At 48.0% G+C, this 19,623-nt stretch overlaps 1 protein-coding gene across 2 annotated transcripts in view; it reads right to left on the bottom strand.

The window, feature by feature from the left end:
- The window catches only part of Smurf (SMAD specific E3 ubiquitin protein ligase), a 131,799-nt gene that overhangs the window by 30,175 nt on the left and 82,001 nt on the right, over positions 1–19,623 (bottom strand). For both annotated transcript variants that reach the window (XM_075868674.1, XM_037431038.2), the window contains exon 3: positions 174–282. In XM_075868674.1, coding sequence (XP_075724789.1) covers positions 174–282 — 109 coding nt within the window. The remainder of the gene's footprint in view (positions 1–173; positions 283–19,623) is intronic.

The raw sequence follows: 19,623 nt of genomic DNA on the forward strand, positions 1-19,623 counted from the left end.
TTTAAAAACCGCGAGCCATGTCCTGAATGAGATTCCAAAGTGCAAAACGTTTGAAAAGTTTTAAAAATGATATGGCAGTGCACACCATAATGATTCAAGCGAGCACACGCTTGACGGCACTTCACTTAAATGCAAGCCCTAGTGAGAGGTATGTCGAGAAATAGCTAACTCACAGGTCATAATGCTGATTCCATTTGGGATCGAGAGTATTTTTACAGGCATCCGTCGAATGGCACTGGCCCGATCCATCTACGCTGATCTTGCAAAATGGATCGGGAAGACCTGGAAACAACAACAAAAAAGAAAGAGGCACTGATTAACGCAAGACTGCGCAGCCAACGCGGTTTTACCCCTGAAAAAAGCTCCGAGATCATCGAAGAAACACTCGAGCGAAACAATAAATTCGGGCTGACAAGTCATTCTCAAGAAAGCCTACTGTCCTTCGCTTCTCCATCATTGACTTCTTAATACAAGATGACACGAATGCCAAAGCTTCGTTTTTAAATTTTGCACCGAAAGCTCTGCACGTGAACGTAAGGGTGAGGTCACAGATTTCGAATAGCATTTTCATGTTCTGGCCACATTGCCTTACCGATGCTTCCAGGAACGTGGGGCATTGCATCTCTGTTGAGACAACGTACTTCACTTATACCTACCTGTAACTACACAGGACAAGGGTTCTCAAAGTGGGCTCCGCAGGCCCCTCCTTGGGGTTCTTATCGATTTTCCCTGGTTCAGCACTCGACCACCCAACTCGCTTGGATGACGATTCCGAGGCGTGATCAATCTAGGGAACCTCCATTATTCACGCACGAGCGCCAATAAACACATTTCGGTGCTTTCATTTTTATTGAAAATAAAAATCAAGAAAGCTTGCTGGGGATAGGGGAGGATTTCCTGGCACCAACATGCTTGAGAACAGCTGACATAGGCCCTAGCAGACACTATCGAAACCAGTGATGTTACAGTGAGCTGTCTAAATTTCCACATGCAGTTGCTGTCAGCATTTCTTTTTTTTTGCATATTTTCTTGCCTGCAGAGCATACTTTTTAGGCAAGAGCTGGGCTTTCATTATAGTGTACTAGCACGCTGCTTTTTGTATTGTGAAATAGTAATTTATCAACACACACACAAAAGGATTTTCTCCTCACTGTCCCATTGAGAGGACACCAAAAGAAAGGACTGCATCACTCGTGTTGATAAACTACCTTATCAAACTGCCGAAAGAACCAGACTTTTCATGAAAAGTCACCTGAGAATCCCAAGAATGCGCAAAAGGAAAATAGATGGTTGTCACCCTCCCAATTTCCACATCAGCTCAACACAACATCATGGTTTTACACCATCTGCTAGAGCCTAATAAGAACTCTTTTTACAAAAATGAACTGCACCAACTTCTAAGGGAGCCAGAGATTTGTGAAACATAGCAAGATTTGTGAAAATTCATTCAGACAATGAGGCTAAGAAAAACAAATTGAGATCTCTGGCATAGCAGTGAGATTCAGGTGCTGAGCCTTTGGTGTAAAATTTAAGAACTGAAACCTTAACCTTTACTTTCTCTTTAATTACTGTACAAATGAACAGTCGTGAGCAATATGAGAAGGAACACACACTCAAAAAATTCATGTTTAATCAAAGATTACTTTGTAATGTACATTTACGAGTGTGACACATAAAATTGCAAAACATACCTTTCTGCTTGAGCATTTTGTGTTACGAAGACTTCCACGCTCGCTAACTGCGTTTAGCCACCATGGATCTTACAAGGTGATTTCACTGCTCCCTAGCATATTGCTCGAGACTGTACTTTTGTACCGCTGTTTTCGAGGACAAATCATGAATACCCAGATGAATTTCCTGGGAGACACCGATGTCAGCGCATCCACCCAAGATGTGGGGGGTACGCCCTGTAAAGTTGTCTGCGCCGCGTGGCGAACGTGTCTCGCACATAGGCGCCGCATTTAGGGGGTCACAACTACCGAGCGGTAGGTGGCGTTGAATTCGCGAGCGTTGACACCACTATCATCATCATGGTTAGATCGGTAGCGCCGGCGGCGACCCCTGGCGGAAACCCTTGGTGGCGGCACGAGAGAGTTGAGCGGGTCTCTTTGGCTGGCGGCGTTTGGCGCGAACGGTTGCCTCCTGCAGTGGGACCCCGGTGCACGGCACCGCGGGTCCAAGTCAGGCGTTATAGCGGCACCGCCTTGTTTGTCATGTTGTTGAGTGTGGTGTAAGGTTGTTTAGCGTGTGGATCGCAATTGATATTATAATAATTCTGTTGATATCGTCGATCAAAAATAGTTATACAAATGCGTGTAGTTTTGGTTCGCTCTGACCACGTCTACTGTGTCCGTGTTCCAAGAGCGTGGTGCTCTCAATATCGATACATCACAAAATACAATATTTTAATTAACAATGAGCTTTTATGTTTAAATAATCCTAGCATTTACATTATCAGCGCAAAGACACTTATGGCGATGTCAGTTGGCATGCCCCCACCCCCCCCCCTTTTTTTTTACAAGCGAAAAGCAGCAGGTGCAGCGTTGCTTCATGGGGGGGGGGGGGGGATTGAACTCTTCGGCTGTTGGGTCACCGAGTACAGTTAGATTACGAGTCGGCTCGCAAAGCGGCAAGGTTAGACGCCCGCGAGAGACGTATCGGTTGTCCCGCTAAGTTGCAACTAGTTCCCCGACCACAACGAGGTCTGGTTAGACAGAAGCACTGCGTCTTCTTTCCGGAAACAAATACTGATAATAATATTTATAACCACAACAACACAAAAAAAGGCAGGCGCGCGAATGCACGTGTGCTCGGCCTTGTAGACTGCCCAAACATTCCCAAGAACCGGAATAAGTGAACTGGCGTTCCCGATCTCAGCGCTAGCTATCTAGATAACTGCTCAGATGGAGCGCGTGTACCGGGAGCACGAAAAAGGAAAGACAACTCAGACTGTAGGAAATAAATCTCGGCAAGATCACGCGGGCCGCTGCTTGCGGAGGTGGTGGTGTGGTGTAGACGACACACACACAGATACATACGCACGTGCACACACACACACAACAGGCGGCGGTCTATTTGACCAGTTCCGCAGGAAGGAGAGGATATGGAACTCTCGCCATTTTCTCCTCTCCCGAAATGCCGGCACGGAGCCTGGGAGGCCGTCCGACGACCTCCAGGTAAGGGGGGAGGCGCCAGCCGCGCGGTGGGGAAATAAAAGCTAATAATAATGAAGAAGAAAGGAGGCGAGCGTCACAGCCCATGGAACGGAGGGGGACTGCGGCGGCTCGTATTCGCGTCAACGCAACGGCTACGTTCCGCCCCGGTCACTTTAGAATACGGTGCAGCGCCGCGAAAGAAGCAGAATGTCGGGCGCAGTGATACGTCGCGGTGCGCGCCGGAATATAGTGCAGTGATCCGGATTGGACAAGCGGGTCTTTGTCGGCTGTGCAGTTACCACGCTGCACCTAACTGTGTAGTTCATCTTGGAGGTATCTTCAGTGCCGGTATTAGAAGCACCACGTGACGCATTCGTTGATTTATTTGCTCGCTAGTTCGTTCGCCCTCTTTGCGACATACTGTGTACTGTGTCGTTCATCTCGAAAAGATTGCGTTGCCACTAATAACAATTCACATCCTGCACGCATACATTAATTCATATTTCCCCCTTGCATCCGACGCGCTTGGCGTAATCTTGCGGATTAGGCACCCGTCTTCTTTTCGGCGAGTGAATTAATCCCAACAAAAACTAATTTAACAGATACAATAACGCGACGAAGCGATCAATTAGTACCCCACCGTAATCGCAGTCTTTTCGTAAGTGTGAAAATACGTTGAGGTCGTATAGTTGTTGAATAAGGGAGAATGCGGCATTTGCAGGCTCGTGCAACGAGAATTGCACCCATCATGCCGGCATATATGCGCGGTGCTTGCACGGAAACCAGTAATTAAGCGTGACAGCGTGCGCCGACCATTATTCAGCGAAGAGGAAGCTTGCCGGTACGTAAGCAAATAGCAAGAAACGCAGCAAAACCTAACTTCCCCCCTCCCCACCATATCGTGAAATGATGCCAAGGAGGGCGGTCTCCCCCGTGACGTCAGCGCTTTGTGTATGCTCGCTCGCCTTTGTTGTGATGTCTTTTTACGTCCACCCACGAAACCCACATATGCATCCATCCATGTCTCGGGCTTTTGAGCACGTTTCGCACAGCACTGACAACAAAGAACGAAACCCACACAGACGATATGAGGAAGAAATAGAGCAAAAAAAAAAAAAAGAAACATTGAGCAGTTTCATATTTTGGCTGCGCGGTAGATCTCGGCTGCAGCGCCCCAACGTTGTCTCTGATTGTGCCGCAAGCTTTAAGAGTTATGTGCATAATTAATCTACCCGCAGAAGTGAATGCGCACAAATGCAATGGAACTATAATTCAGGCAAGGCTAATGCCGCACGTACGATCACACAACGGCGTAGGACGGAACGGTAGATAGGCCTAACACACCCAACATCATCCGTCTGTTCACAAACGTCGTCTGCAAATGTTCCCGCACCTCGGAAAACCGCGTTCACACGGAATCATCTTGCCGGCTAAACAAAAACAAAAGCTGTTTGTGCGACGGCACGGTTATCTTCCGATGTCGTCTGCTTATTCTTTCACGCAGAGTACGCGATATCGACACCATCGGGAAAACGCAGATGGTGGCAGGCGGTAAACGGTGCGCCGTGATTGGTCGGTTTCAGAGCGCCGCGTCGTCTGCTCCTTTTGCAACACAAAATAAAAAATAAAGTACAGACGACGCCGGGGACAGAACGAAACGTCGGCTATTCATGTGGCACACTGCGAGACACGATTAAGCCTATGTCACCGCCGCACGCAGATGATGCAGGGGCGGAGGAGAAGAGGACGCCACTCCGTGATTGGTTAATGTCTGGTGAATTCTTGTAAAGTGTAAGGTGTGCTTCATGCCAGCCACTTTTTAATGATGCTGGAATTAGTAGACTTATCAGCATTACACACAGTACACTCTGTCGCATGGGGCTTTTGGGGCGCTACTGACGAAACTGTGACAGGCTGCTGAGATGCGCAAAAACGTGTCGTCATGCGCAGGTGTGTGTCCGGGTGCATACTGTCCCTTTTGTAGTAAAAGCCGTCTTTGTCATCGTCTTCGTTCGCACGGGCTCCGATTCCGTTTCTCCACTGTAGTTCTGAAGCACGCTGCACAGTTTTAATAGAGCGGGCGAACCGTGACGAGAATGAGGGAGAAAGAAGAAACGGGCGAGAGCGCGGCATGAGAACGATGCAGTGCGATGCCGTGCCGCAGGGCAAGAACGGGCAGGGAGGCTCGACCGAAGGGAGGAGGAAGAGGAGAGAGAATGCAACGCCCTTCCCCAAACCAAGGTCACTCTCACGCCGGCGAACGGCACGGCATGGGCCGGCAAGCAACGGCCAGTCACGATCCGATAAGGCGGTTTTCGGGAACGATTGGAAACATCAATAAATAAAGCACGAGAGAAAGGGAGACCACCTGCAGTTTTATCCGTGCGCGGCGCCCGGTAGCGACTAAAGAAACAGGACGCGCGACAGAGAAGGCATTGCGTGCACCGTCGTCCGTAATATCGACTTTGCCCCTCCCCCCCTCCCCCCGCCAGGACAGACGACTGCGTCACGGCAGCAGAAGGTGCCATTCATGGGAGCACACGACACCGAATACGACGGCGTCGTCGTCTGCTGCACGAAACCAGACGACCGACCGTTGCCGATGCGGCAAAACGGCTAGCAGACGACGCCACAACACACACACACACAACGTCCGTTTCGTATCCCAAATCTCTCGGGAATCACGCACCGTAAGCAACCCTGCGCATTTAGGTCGTCATCGTAATCATTTGCTTCTCAGTTTGTGTAATAACACGCGTGCTTTTTTTTTCTGCAGTGAGCGATGGCGTCTTGGTAACGTTATTACATACTAGTTCGCGAATTACGTAGGGTAACTAACACGTCTGCAATAAGTATAGATATACACATATGATCTGTGATAGCCCAGCTAGCCTGAGTCAAGAACGTTTGTTTGCACACAAAATCTACCAAAACTAATTTGTTGATCTCTACATTATGGACAAGTCTACATAGCACCAGTTATTCGTGCCTCTTCGAGCATGGCCTCCGAGATTTCGAGCGCGCGGCGGGGTCGTGCGCCTGCAATCTCGGAGGCCATGCTTCGAACCATAGAGTTTTCTCAATGTACACCAGACGGAACCCTGGCGCTAGTGTCTAGGGGAGCAGCGACACATGACGCTTCGGCAAGTATAGCAATTATGGGACATGGATTTGCCTAGTCTTCGTACTTTACGTTCGTTCCGGCTTCGCGTGGCTTGGAGCTGCTTCGTCACGTAACGACAATCGGCAAATGTTCGGCAGTTACGCTTCACGACCTTAACTTCCAGGTTTACTATTTCAAATCGGGTCACGAAGTGAAAGACGGTTTGTTTTTTTCCTTCGAAACAAAACCAAAAAAAAAAAAAAACAGGAATAAACGGAGCCACAAGTGCGTTCGCCGACCTCAAGCACGAAGAAAGGGCAAATCCATGTCATACCCGTAATTCCCATGGTCGCTGAGCGATCGCAGCGCCAGAGTGCCCTCTAGTTAATCTTAGGAAACTCTATGCTTCGAACGACGTTGCCTCTGCAAAGTGTCGCCATTATTTCCGAGTGATTTCAAAAAAGGATAGTGCGAGAACGATATCTGAAGTGCTCTTGATAGATGCGCGCGTTAACGCTTACATGACGCGTGAAGGCCCACAAACAAGAGTACATATGAAACCGATGTCTACAAGAAAAGACGAGCGCAAAGACACGAAACAATTTTCAATATGATCGGAGACGCCATCCACAAGATGGCGTTAAGAGCCTGCCAGATTACGCTGCAGGCGATGAAAGCAGACGACGGCGGTGCCTTGCTAAGCCATAGTGCAGACGTCAAAAGAGATGACGCAGACGACAGGGCCGTATCTCGAATTCGAGGGAAAAAGTACGTATATAACGGAATGATGATGCGCGCGTCTCCGACGACGCAAGGACAAGGGAGAGATAAAGTTGACATTGGCGACAAAGTGTCGCACGTGACACACATAAAGGACAAAAAAGAAAGATACAAAGCTGCCCGCAAAGACAGAAAAAAAAAAGTCGCTGCTGTAACAACAGAGACAGCAGACGACGCGACGATTTGTCCGTCATCTTGGAGATAACGAGGGCAACGAGTAGGGCGTACCACCAAGTAAGAAAGACGGCGTTTGTGTTTTTCGTAGCGTCTAAAAGTATAACCTCGCTTGTTATCTTGAAAACGCGTAATAAAACGACAACATAGGCGGGTATAGAGTAAAAGGCGGACCGCACAGTTCGAACATATTGTGTTGACGTATATACGTTGCAAGGTTGTCAACCTATGAAAGCGCGTTGGTGAGGCCCTCTGACGGCAAGCTTTCGTAGCGATAGTTTTAGCGCGAAAACAAAACGATGACACAGAGACAAGAAGGACACGAAAAACACGAGCGCTATCTTGTCCTTCTTGTCTCTGTGCCATCGTTTTGTTCTCGCGCTATAACCATCGTCATGCCATACCAACTAGCCCAAGCTGCCACACTTCTAAGTTACATTTCGTAGCGGCTTTTCGCTCAGACAAGCCGCCGGCTAATAAGCCTCGAAAAAACAGAATTCGGAGACTACTTTCCTTAGCCTCGAGTTGTGCAGCAGTGTAGCTGAAGTGTCCAAATGATACGTCCACAGGCCCGGCGTTTTAGTCGTAGATTAATTAATCTTCTAGATTATTTGGCGCCTTAATCGCAGATTTTGCGTGGTCATTTTCCCGTCCGGCCTCACTTCTCTCGCATTTTTTATTTGCTTCCACCAACTTCAGTTCTGGAAATGTGTTTGAGTGTACGTAAGTGTGCGGAGGAAGACCAACAATGCTTCTAAAACACGAGCCAACTCAATGAAAAACTCACCGAAAATTCGGATCTCTCTCTCTCTCTCACACGCACACACACACACACACACACACACACACACACACACACACACACACACGCACACGCACACACACACGAGAGAGAGAGAAACTAAAAAACAAGGGATTTCTCTGTGTTGGAATTCTTCGTCGCGATTATAAAACCCAGAAGAAACGCTTTCCAAGAAAAACAAAGAACAGAACACCACCACAGCACGATGAGAAAAAAAAACAAGCACGAACACAGACCGGTAATAAGAAACAGAAGAAACCATGCAAGGCCTAAAAATGGCGGCCTCCACAACTGGAACAATTAGCGCCCCCTGCCGGCGGGAGGGGCGAACGGTGCAGAGACTTCCGGAGGAGAACCACGCGGAGACAACACAGCTATCTCTCCCGGCTTCGGCTACCAAACAAAGCTGTACAGCAAAGAAAGCCGCACCGGGAGAGCCCAATTAAGAGCTGAAGCCTCGCATCCCGTTGACTGCTCCTTTCTTCTCTTCTTTATTTGTGGGTTTCCTGTTTCACGCGACGACCATTCCCACGAGTACCAGGAGGCGAATACGTGACTTCGCCGTGCTAAAAAACTATAGCCACCGGACGCAAGCTGAAGGACACACAGCGGCACAGTTTAGTATAGTTACGGTCAGCGGCAATAGGCGCGGTTAAACAAGGATGCCTCGTTAGCGCGTCCCCGGAAAAAGCAAAATCGATAAACCGGATTGGACACGAGCTTTCATAAAGACCGTCACACCACCTCCTCGCAGCTGACGCCGTTCTACAGCACCACGCGTAGTGTATGCGTGACTGTAACCGAATACCACCGATGTAGGAGACCAACTGGAACAAGTGGTCAGAACAATAGATGGCGCCCGCGGCGCCTAAACTTGCACGAACACTAATAAGAGTTTCCGGAAATCAGTGCTGATATGAGATATCCCACAAATGGGACTATGGTCATAAGTTCGAATGGGGTTAGTATGTCCATGCATATGTGCGTAAGCGTGTGCACTGTTCTCCTTCTCGGGGGGGGGGGGTTCATCGTAGCTCCCCCCCCCCGTCCATGAAGTCCAAGTATGGAGCACACTTTGCGCCTGCCCCCCCCCCCCCTCCGTGACTACGCCTATGCGTATGTGCATACCTGACTATAAAATGCTAGCTCTCTCGGCTAGGCAGGTACACCAGGTGGTCTATAAACCGCCAATGGAAGCGACCAGATGGAACAAGTAGCGTGCTGCGGCGCTGAAAGTAGGTCTACATTCAGCGCATCGCACATATTCACCGTGTTGGTTCTGGAACGGGGTGTTCGAAGGAGAAAAAGGCTGTTCAGAAATGACCTCATAACTTCGTAAGCTACGCCCTATCCTCCTGTCGTCGGTAGACTGGAACTAACAGCGCACACGGAACAACATAAGCGCCAACGCGAAGAGCAAGAAACAAGTACAGGGGGTGGCGGTGGCGGCAAGCAGCGTTACTATAGGCTCCAGTGACTTTACGTAACTACAGTGCTAACTACAGGGTATTGTTACAATAACTACAGAGATGGCCACAAAGCACCCTGGCACGGGATATCGTCTTGCCCTCTGGCGTTACCAGAGTGGAACTAACTGAGGGAGCAGGTATGACACCGAGGGGCGATGTTGCAGCAGGTGTGTATACGTCAAGACGATTACGTCAAGACGCGCGAATACTTCTTGTTGGCGGCGGTCCTGGACGCATTGGCGATAAAATGAAGTTTATTTGGATTGAATTACATCGCACGCCGACAAAAAAATAAATATCTTTGGTCATAGATCAATCGGGACCGCCGATGGCGTCATCGTACGCGAAGAGGAAAAAGAGAGGAAGAGGCTATACACCACATGCTGTAACAATAACCCAGCTGCTCACACGAAAATTATATGCTCTTACAACCAAGTCAATTAAAGTAGCAAACGGGGTTATAGTTGGAACATACTCATCACTGCGCTGATCGTGATGAGAAGTCAATTAATTTACATTAATAGCCTCGAGTAGCTAATTAGTCCTCATCCTAGGTACACTTATGCTCCGATATTCCGTATACGTATGGGTTCACACGGTTTTCCTTTAAGGGGGGGGGGGCTGAAGGTTCGACGTAGCACCCCCCTCCTACTACGTTAAAGTGACGTGTGTGCATTTTGTAATGAATGGCCGATTTTAAACCACGAAGTCTTTATGATAGCCACACGTTCTATAAATATTGTAAAAATTTCGTGGTACAAGCGTACTGTATACGCTCGTACCGCGCAATATTACTGCGATAACACACGTATTGTGAAGCCTCTACACAGAACACGTGTGTTATTTTGTCTGAATTTCTAGACAAGAGGAAGTTATTTCAATTTATTTTCCAAGCAGACGCGCGGCCACGCAAACGGCCTGGGTTTTTGATCCTTGCTCGGACTCGGAAATTTTTTATTATTTATTTCATTTGCATCTTTCTCCATTTTTCGGTCACGCACAAGATAATATTTTTTCGCTCACAAAACCAACGACGCCGACACCCCGACGTACGTCGTAATTCCTGCGAAACGACGTGCCCTTTATATAAAACGTAACCGCGTTTTAAAAGTGCCCATTCCCACAGAGGGCGCCGCGTACTTCGGTTTACCGATTCAAACCCCCGAATTCTAGAAGGTCCATTCACTCAACGCTTCACCTTCACTTGAGAAAGCCGATGGAAGCGCCCTCTTCCAGGCACGGCAAGTCACTGCATACTAGCGATAACGTGGTGCGATTCTCGAGCAGCGCAGCGTCATTTTTCAGCCGAGCAGCGGCGTTAGTACTCGACTCAGTCAAGTGAAGGGTGAAAGTCGAGACGAGTAGCGCCCCGCCGCGGCGGTCTATAGTGGCTAAGGTACTCGGCTGCTGACCCGCAGGTCGCGGGATCGAATCCCGGGCTGCGGCGGCTGCATTTCCGATGGAGGCGGAAACGTTGTAGGCCCGTGTGCTCAGATTTGGGTGCACGTTAAAGAACCCCAGGTGGTCGAAATTTCCGGAGCCCTCCACTACGGCGTCTCTCATAACCTAATGGTGGTTTTGGGACGTTAAACCCCACATATCGATCAATCAAAGTGAAACAAGAACGTGACAAAGCACATTTGGCATATTGTTAAATCACTTGATAAAACTGAGATAGGCCTCGATCATGCCCGAATGCAGCTGCGCATGTCCGTGGACGCCCCTATATGTATCACCGACTGCCGCGCGGGTTTCGTGTGTACACGAGAGATACCACGACTCGAGAAGACGTGCGCGTATATATTGTGCAACGGAGCGCGCGCCCAGTGCGACCGGCCACGTACACTGCCTGCCTGCCACGTGCTCCTCGTCCCGATTTGCATATACGCCGCAGATGCACGCGCAAGGACGGCGGCGGCGGCTTCCGAAGAGGTTGCACGCAAAGCGCGACACAGGTTGGACGTTAGCGCTCGTGTCCTTCGTGTCCTTCTCGTCTCTGTGTCGTAGTTTTGTTCTCGCGCTATAACTATCGTCATCGACACACGCCGAGTTGCGTGCAGCGCTCAGACCGTATGTCTTTTCTTGTGTTTTCTTCTTCCAAGGCTACAGCACTTCCAGCACAGACTGCGCGTAATCTCGTTACACTACCGCGTACCTCCAGTCTCCTTTGCATATCATTATATGTACGTTAGACCTCTTAGACGACAGAAGTCCTACATACACCGACGTCTCGTCACTCCTCTACATACATATACCAGCCGAGAAGGGGACGTCTGGCTGAAGTTCGAAGGGCACTCGCTATATATATATATATATATATATATATATATATATATATATATATATATATATATATATATATATATATATATATATAAAGGGAAAGAAGTGTATACCTAAGGGCTCGTTTTTCCGTGTTTTGACACAATATTAATGAGATCTAACAGACAACGCCAAGGAATGTACAGGGGAAGTTATTAGAATCAATGTAATGTAAATAAATGTCACGCCGAGTGACGTGACGATGACGTCACCATGAGATTCAAGTAACTAGAAGAATAAGAATGGGGTGGAGCACATTCGGCAAGCACTCTCAAATTATGACAGGTAGATGGCCACTATCCCTCAAGAGGAAGGTATATAACAGCTCTATCTTGCCGGTACTTAGCTACGGAGCAGAAACCTGGAGACTTACAAAGAGGGTTCAGCTTAAATTGAGGACGACGCAGCGAGCAATGGAAAGAAAAATGGTAGGTGTAACCTTACGGGACAAGAAGAGAGCAGAGTGGATTAGGGGACAAACGGGGGTTGAGGATATCATAGTTGAAATAAAGAAGGGGAAATGGACATGGGCCGGGCATGTAGCGCGCAGACAGGATAACCGCTGGTCATTAAGGGTAACTGACTGGATTTCCAGAGAAGGGAAGCTGGTTAGGGGGAGACAGAAGGTTAGGTGGGCAGATGAGATTAAGAAGTTTGCGGGTATAAATTGACAGCAGCAAGCACAGGACCGGGTTAACTGGCGGAACATGGGAGAGGCCTTTGTCCTGCAGTGGACGTAGTCAGGTTGTTGATGATGATGATGAATGTAAATAAGAAGAAAAAAAAGTGGGTAAAAAAATAACTTGCCGTGGGCAGGAAACGAACCTGACGACCTTCGAATAACGCGTTCCTGCTCACGGCAAGTTATTTTTTTGACCCATTTTGCTTTCTTCTTCTTAACATTACATTGGTTCTAATAACTTCCCCTATAAATTCCTTGGCATTATTGTCTGTTAAGTATATATATATATATATATATATATATATATATATATATATATATATATATATATATATATATATATATATATATAGGGAAAGAAGTGTGTACTTAAAGGCTCGTTTATCCGTGTTTTGACACAACATTAATGAAACCTAACAGACAATAATGCCAAAAAAGTACAGAAGATGTCATTAGACCGAATGGTAAGGTAAATATGAAGAAAGAAAAGTGGGCCAAAGCATAACTTTCCGTGAGCAGGAATCGAACCTACGACCTCCGAATAACACGTTCGATCTACCACTGAGCTATCACGGCGGCTATTCCCCCAGCCACTTTATTGGGTATATATATATGTGGATTGTAAACGTGGGAATGTAAGCCAGCGCCACCTGTAGCCATGGCGGTGAGTGTGGCACACTCTTTTATGAGTCTGTGTGGCGTAACGTAGTAAGTGAACTTATTACGAGCTGGCAGCCGACCAATGGTGTATACGAGGGACAAATGGTTCCTCGTATACAACCCAAGGCACCAAATCTGCCAGTACGAGACCCTCGTTAATGAATAAGGGAAAGAAGTGTATATGCCCCCATTGAACCTTTCAGCGCTCGCACTGACATCTTTCGGTGGTCAATTTTTCCGGACGCTATAGAACAATGGAATTCTTTACCCCAACATGTTATTAATAGTACCGATGTGCAAACTTTTGACAGAGAAATTGATGCTTATTTTGGTAATGGTTGAAGTACTGCCCTTTCTGTTTTCCTGTGTTTATTGCTTAGTGGTTTTTTAGGTGTTCTGTTTGTACTCATATTGTACTCCCTCCCTGTTATGACCCGCAAGCGAGGGTTGACAGTACTATTAAATAAATAAAATAAATATTTAAGGGCTCGTTTGTCCGTGTTTTAACACAATATTAATGAAATCCAACAGACAATGATGTCAAGGAAAGTATATATATATATATATATATATATATATATATATATATATATATATATATATGTGTGTGTGTATGTGTGTGTGTGTGTGTGCGTGCGCTCCTTTCCGCAATACGGAGACCGTCCCTCTTATCGGAAGAAAACGACACTAAACTTTCTACAGATAAGCCCCTATACACCTCGGCAAATATCAATCGGTGAAGATCTTTTTTCGTTCACGTTTTTTTGCCGCGCGACGCCTGCGGCCTTCCCAGGATAATTGAGAACTGATCGCCGCTCGGCGGCCAGAGCTATATATATATAATGGCATTCGCAGCTCACTCGGCCGCCCCATCTCCGCGAATATCGGCTGTGAGAACGATAACGGCAGCGACAACACCAGTGCATATAACAGCGGGAGCATCCCGGCAGCGCGCAACATCGTGCACGGGTTGTGCCGTGGGAAACGAAGCCGTGAACGCGTCTTTCCAGCGCGGGGTGGGATGGACGGGGGAAAGAACAATTCGCCACACACTGCACATCGCGTGTTCAACATGCTCAAATTGGAGACGGATTCCTGGAGTTTGCTATATTGATTGATTTGTGGGGTTTAACGTCCCAAAACCACCATATGATTATGAGAGACGCCGTAGTGGAGGGCTCCGGAAATGTTGACCACCTGGGGTTCTTTAACGTGCACCCAAATCTGAGTACACGGGCCTACAACATTTTCGCCTCCATCGGAAGTGCAGCCGCCGCAGCCGGGAATCGAGCCCGCGACCTGCGGGTCAGCAGCCGAGTACCTTAGCCACTAGACCACCGCGGCGGGGCGGAGTTTGCTATAGAAAATGAGCATATATATGTTGTGGGGGGTGCTGACACCCCCTGTGAAGTTGTTTGCACTGCGTGGCGCACGTGTCTCACCCAAAAGCCGCATTTCGGTTTACAACCACCGGGCGGTATAGGTGGCGTTGTGTTCACGAGCGGCGATCACCACTATCATCATCCTGGTTGGTAGAGCGCCGGCGATGACCCCTGGCGGAAGGCAGGCCTTGGTGGCGGGCGAGAGTTGAGCGAGGCTCTTCTGCGCGTGGCGGTCTCTAGCGTGGGTCCTCGGCGCGTGGCACCGCGGGCTGCGCGTCGGGGGGCCTGACGTGGTAAGTCAAGCGTTGGCGACGCCGCATTGGGTGTGTTATTGTGTTTGTCGTGTTACTGTGTGTTCGTCGTGTTATTGTGTTTGTCGTGGAGTGTATGGTAATATTGTGTACGGATGTCGTGGCGTGTCGATAACGATCGATGTATCGATTCGGCAGACGATATCATCGTTGTAAATTAGTTAAATAAATGTATGTTGTTGTTTGGCTTGTACCGACCGTGTCTGCTGTATCCGTTTACTCTAAGAGCGTAGCGTGCTGCTCGCCATATCGAGACCCCACAATGTATAGAAAAAAAGGGGGGGGGGGGTCTCACGGCCTAGTACGTCTACATTTACGATGGCAAAATATATATTCTTTTTTTTTTCTTCTCGTTAGATAGTATAGGTGGGGCCTACGTGCTCGTACTGCTCTATTCAGGTGACGCAAGAAGCAGATGCGTATCATCTTAAGTGGACGTGCCAAGGGTACAACACACTCGACGACTCTACTGCAAGCCGCGGCCTTCGTTACAGTGGTGACAGGACCAGTTACGACCGCTGCATACGTGACAACATATTCCGAAAGACCCTGCTCCACGTCTTCATACACAACACCGGCCTACCGGCGAGCATCTAAAGCAGATATACACACTAAACATTATGCCTGAAGGGCAACCCTCCCCCCCCCCCCCCCCACGCACACAAAACCCCAGTCACCGCGGCTCACGACTTTTTAGTGGAGACCGGACTGGACAAGCGCCTATGACTGACAGCCAGAGATGGGTATTATGTAAAATGTGGTCATGTATATACTGACATTAGATTAGTAAGGTGTGCGTGTAAGTAATTTATGACTGTGTGAACGGCGTGAAGAAAACTGTGTATTGACATGTTATTTGAACTGGTTTCAGTGTGCTATAATGTGTTTTTTTTTTCTTTTCCGTATTGTTAATTTTTGGATACCGTTCTCTATTATTATTTTATTTTTCGCTGCAGAACTTTGTGATATGGAGTAGCCAAGGCAATAGGCACCTCAACCTCTCCACAGCAAAACAGGTAAAACAGAACAGAACAGACTTGAATCCCCGCCCTAGATGTTAATGGCGCTTCGTCATTCAAACTCGTCCCCCCTACGGTTATTTTGCCGACATTCCTACCCTCCCACGTCCTCTACGGTGAGCGATCCTACCTTCCCAGAATCGTGTAGTCGGCGCACAAATTAATAAATAGGCGGCGTTAGAAGCTGCAGAGGCGAAATGACGCCATAGGTCCATTGGGGTGTGTCCCTGAAGTGAAAGCAAAATAAACGGGCACACACAATAAAAAAAGAAAAGCGACAAAACTCGTCGTCACTGCGCGATATATACCTGGTGCCTACGCAAGTCCGCACCCTCCACGTCTCGACAGCCGCCACGTTCGACAATAGAAAAAAATAAAACAAATAAAAAATAAAACAAAGCACAGCGACAAGGTCGTCCGGATCGTTACGACGAACGCGCGCTGAATGGCGACAGGCGGTGACGCCGCCCGTGACACGCGCGCCGCAGCAAGTGTGTACCACCACCACCACGGTTTGACGGTCGGCGGTGCATGGTCCTCCGTGCTTGCGTCGTGATATACAATGAACGCGCACTCTAGCGGTGCTTCACTCGCGGACAACTACGACCGCATTCGCAAACCAACCGCATCCGTGTTTTCTTTAAGTTTGCCTACGCTCTACATGCATTAAAAAGGGCACAAAATTCTAACAGGTCGAAAGATAACTAAAACATTGATTTGTGAGTATACCAACCTACTTACTTTTTTACATCATAAACCGATACGGAGAACGCGAGATAAGGGTAAGGTTTTTTGTGAATACGGGTCTTACTAGGGCTGCACAAATGATGCGAGTGTGTGAGATTGAGTGAGTGAGTGAGAGAGAGAGAGAGAGTGTGTGTGTGTGCGTGTGTGTGTACGCATTCACAGTACAGACACGATGTTTCGTCACAAATTCATGCGGTCTTTGCCGGAATGCGGACGGGTCGCGCACGTATCAAATCCGTAACAACAGCTGAGTACCTCTGCCTGTGGGCAAACCGCAAAAGGGGCAAAGAAAGAAAGAAATAAAGGAAAAAGAAAGAAAGAAAGACCTTCTTAGGGGGGAGGGGCTACAAATGAGGTTAGGGAAGACTCGAAAGGTTTGTAGCTCAGATCTGCACGAGTACAGCTAAGGCCGATAATGAAGAAGATCCATCTTCACGTGCCCCGACCTCATGGACAAAATGAATAAATAAATAAAGCAGCGATGCCGACGTCATTTCCGTGACGGAAATAACGTTATAGAGTCCACCATAAATCACTTTTCGCGTTGAAACGTTAACAAAGAAACAAGCAGTATACGAGCCAGCGTGAGCTGAATGGGCACGCGTATTGCGTGCGGTTCAGAACAATCGTCGTCATCTGTATGTGAGGAACAGTGCACGCGTATGCTGAGACAGCGGAAAAAAAATGTGACATGAAAAAAAAAACACATTACGTAACCCGAGATTATACACGCGGCCTTCACGAGGAGGAAACTGCGTGTGCCCCCCCGTCGTCTTTCAGAACACACACACGAGCCTGCAGGTGCCATTAAACGCGTTCTTTTTTATAAGGCCGCGCGACGGAAATGCCTCGAGGACGAAAAAGAAAAGAGAGAAGAAACACTGTGCCACTGCATAGTATAAGTGCACGCCGACGACATGTGCACAATGAAGACAAAAAAAAAATAAAAAACACACAACACACGGAAAAAAGAGCGTGCCCGGAAAGCGCGTTTACTGAATGTCGGAAGAGCGTATATCCGGCGAGCATATAGTACTGCCACCTCGCGGCTGCTTCCGGCACAACATCCGCTTCAACAGCGTGGGACCCGTCCCCGACTTGCATGGGCCGGCATATACGCGAAGACGCCGTGATTTGGTAGGCCTTTAATTCTTTAATTCGTAGAGGAGGAGGAATAAATATAAGACCCAACGAAGGAGAGTGGACGGACCAAGTAGAAGTTATTTGATAGGGTAGTAATAACTGACTGCCCCACACAGTACATTCACTTTGACGAGCGTATAGTACCTCACACTATAGCTACAGGTGGAGTGTGCGTTAAAAGACGAAAGCCCATACGATGCATCTTCTAAAGCGAAAATTTACCGTCGGAGGGGGGTCAACACGCGTAATGCACTAAAAAAAAAAGAATCACCGCGCCACTACCTAACCATACGACGTCATCATGACGTCACAAGACGTAATACGTCATCACGTGACATTGTCGCTTTGTTAGAAGTGGCACAATGGCGGTGGCATTTTAAAACCAGGTGAGCTACGGAAAGCGCTTGCGATGCAACCGATTCTACATGGGGCCAGTGCAAAACTAAATACGTAATATTATATACGCTCAAACCTCACTGTAACAAAGATGGATCTTACACGATAAGCTCGTTATGCCCGAAAATTTGTTATAAAAGTATATTGCTGACACTGCATCTACGGAAATAATTTTTAATTTACTTCGTTACAACCAATATGTTCATTATATCCACTTTCGTTATATCGAGGTTTGAGAGTAGATGCAAGAATCTTTCCAAGTTGAAGTGGGGAGGGGGTGTAAAACATTCGAGTGAGAGTGAAAAGACGGATTTCGCCTTCCATTCATCTTAAGCTAATGTAAGAAGACCTCCTTGTTAGAGGTGAGAGCTCAGGAGAGTCGTCCCATAGGCCTTCGCGACAAGCATGAGCTTATCGTCGATGGTTGGAGCTGGCGATATTCTGTTATTTGTCCGATCTCCCTTATATCGGTACTCAACGATCTCACTCGACTTTTTTTTTTTTTTGCCCCGCTCGCGCTTTTACAAGTGCGGAGCGCTTTACTCTCTAAACCAGTTTACACCCTTAAGGGTGCTTTTTCGTGTCTATAACACCGTACGACAAATGTGTTTTACTTGATTAAAACACCCCTATCGTAGGGTGTTATAAATACGGCAAACTTGTTCACAGTGTAGGCGGCCGGCATTACGAGCTCGCTGCGTCTCGCCTGGTCTTTTGCAGTCCGGGATCGGCCCGTCTTTGACCGAGCGACTATGCCGTGTGACGTGACGTGACGTCACAAATTCCCTTCACTTTTCGCGTCACGATGACGCCACGAGGCAACGTACATCGTCACGTGGTGATGTTTTTTTTTTTTTTTTGCCGAGCCTACGCGAGACGCCGGTTAACTTTGAAGTTCGATGAGGCATCTAAGGCTCTCACCTTAATAATTTTACGGGTTACGAATTACGAGGCAGCTTCTATATATGAGGCACTGTATACACTAACGTATATAACGCGTGGTATGTATTAGTGGTTTAAGAAGGTATATACGAATAAACTTTTGCTGTTTCTCCCGATACCAATGTAGTGTTCACCTTAGGCGACCCCGTAGAGTGCACACCGACCGAACCGTGACCTGCGCCCGCGAGCAGAACCGTGACCTGCGCCCGCGAGCAGCAGTGGCGTGGTGCGCGCACGCCGGTGCACGTTCGGACACGTGTGGCGAACGGCGAGAATTTTCCACCGAGGTCGCGCCCGATTGCGGTGCAACAAGTCCGGGCCTGCGAGATGGTCCACGCGTGCAGCTGGCTATAACAACCGTTCCCGCCCCCCGATTCGGTCGCGATACGAGTCGGTGCCGTCACCGATCAGAGTTTCGTAGACAGTGCCAGAATTTTACTGAAGATAAACCACGTCTTCCTGGATACGGCCACTTTTATTAATTTTTTTTAAAGTTTGACGATCAATTTTTTTTTTATGACTAAAGCCTTGAAAGT

The sequence above is a fragment of the Rhipicephalus microplus genome, chromosome 7 (genome assembly GCF_043290135.1).
Source record: "Rhipicephalus microplus isolate Deutch F79 chromosome 7, USDA_Rmic, whole genome shotgun sequence".
NCBI lineage: Eukaryota > Metazoa > Arthropoda > Arachnida > Ixodida > Ixodidae > Rhipicephalus > Rhipicephalus microplus.